The following is a 761-nucleotide window of genomic DNA, read 5'->3' as shown; positions in this document are numbered from 1 at the left end:
CACACACACACACACACACACACACACACACACACACACACACACACACACACACACACACACACACACACACACACACACGTCTTGTACACACTATGAGCAGGGAAGAATTCCGCCACTTCAACGAGAGCACGCTGTCTGCTATGACGGTTGAGCATATCCGCGGCAAGCACGACAATTTCGGCTGGTACAACAGGTGTGTGGGTGTGTGAGATAAATGATGCGTAAAGGTGTGTGAGAGTGTTAGTATGTGACTGATATAGCATGGTAACAGGTAGAGTGTTAGTATGTGACTGATATAGCATGGTAACAGATGTGTGTAGGATGTGATAGGCATTTGTGTGTGGGAGTATTAGTATGTGACTGATATAGCATGGTAACAGGTGTGATAAAGATGTGATGGGCATTTGTGTGTGGTACTATAACTACGCGACTGGTACAGCAGGTCTGTGTATTTTAGTAGTCCAGTGCTCAATTTTGTTTTTTGGATCTGATTTCAATTACATTGGGATTGGATTTATGTAACCGCTATGTCCCGAATTTTCCCGATCAATCAGTGTTTTGGATTTCATTGAGATCCATATATCTAGCCTTAACACAATTATATTGGGATTGGATTGGATTGCTACTGCAGACACGCCAAGCACCCGTGGTTTGGTCAGGACAAGAAAACAAATGCGCTTGGACTGAATAGCGGAATCATCTTAATGGTATGTTGATATAGGTACGCACACACACAAGCATACACACACACACACACA

The 761-nt window shown here is 43.5% G+C and overlaps 1 protein-coding gene across 1 annotated transcript; it reads left to right on the top strand.

The window, feature by feature from the left end:
* Positions 1-95: 95 nt before the first annotated feature.
* Positions 96-710, top strand: SARC_17792 (hypothetical protein; the record flags this gene model as incomplete). The annotated part of the gene is made up of 2 exons (XM_014288120.1): positions 96-196; positions 635-710. Coding segments are annotated over 2 exons (177 nt in total), but the record flags the coding sequence as incomplete, so codon positions are not given.
* Between the last annotated feature and the right edge of the window lie 51 nt (positions 711-761).

This window comes from Sphaeroforma arctica (assembly GCF_001186125.1).
Source record: "Sphaeroforma arctica JP610 unplaced genomic scaffold supercont1.12123, whole genome shotgun sequence".
NCBI lineage: Eukaryota > Ichthyosporea > Ichthyophonida > Sphaeroforma > Sphaeroforma arctica.
The sequence above is the reverse complement of the archived record's forward strand: the minus strand, read 5'-3'. Positions and strand labels throughout refer to the sequence as shown.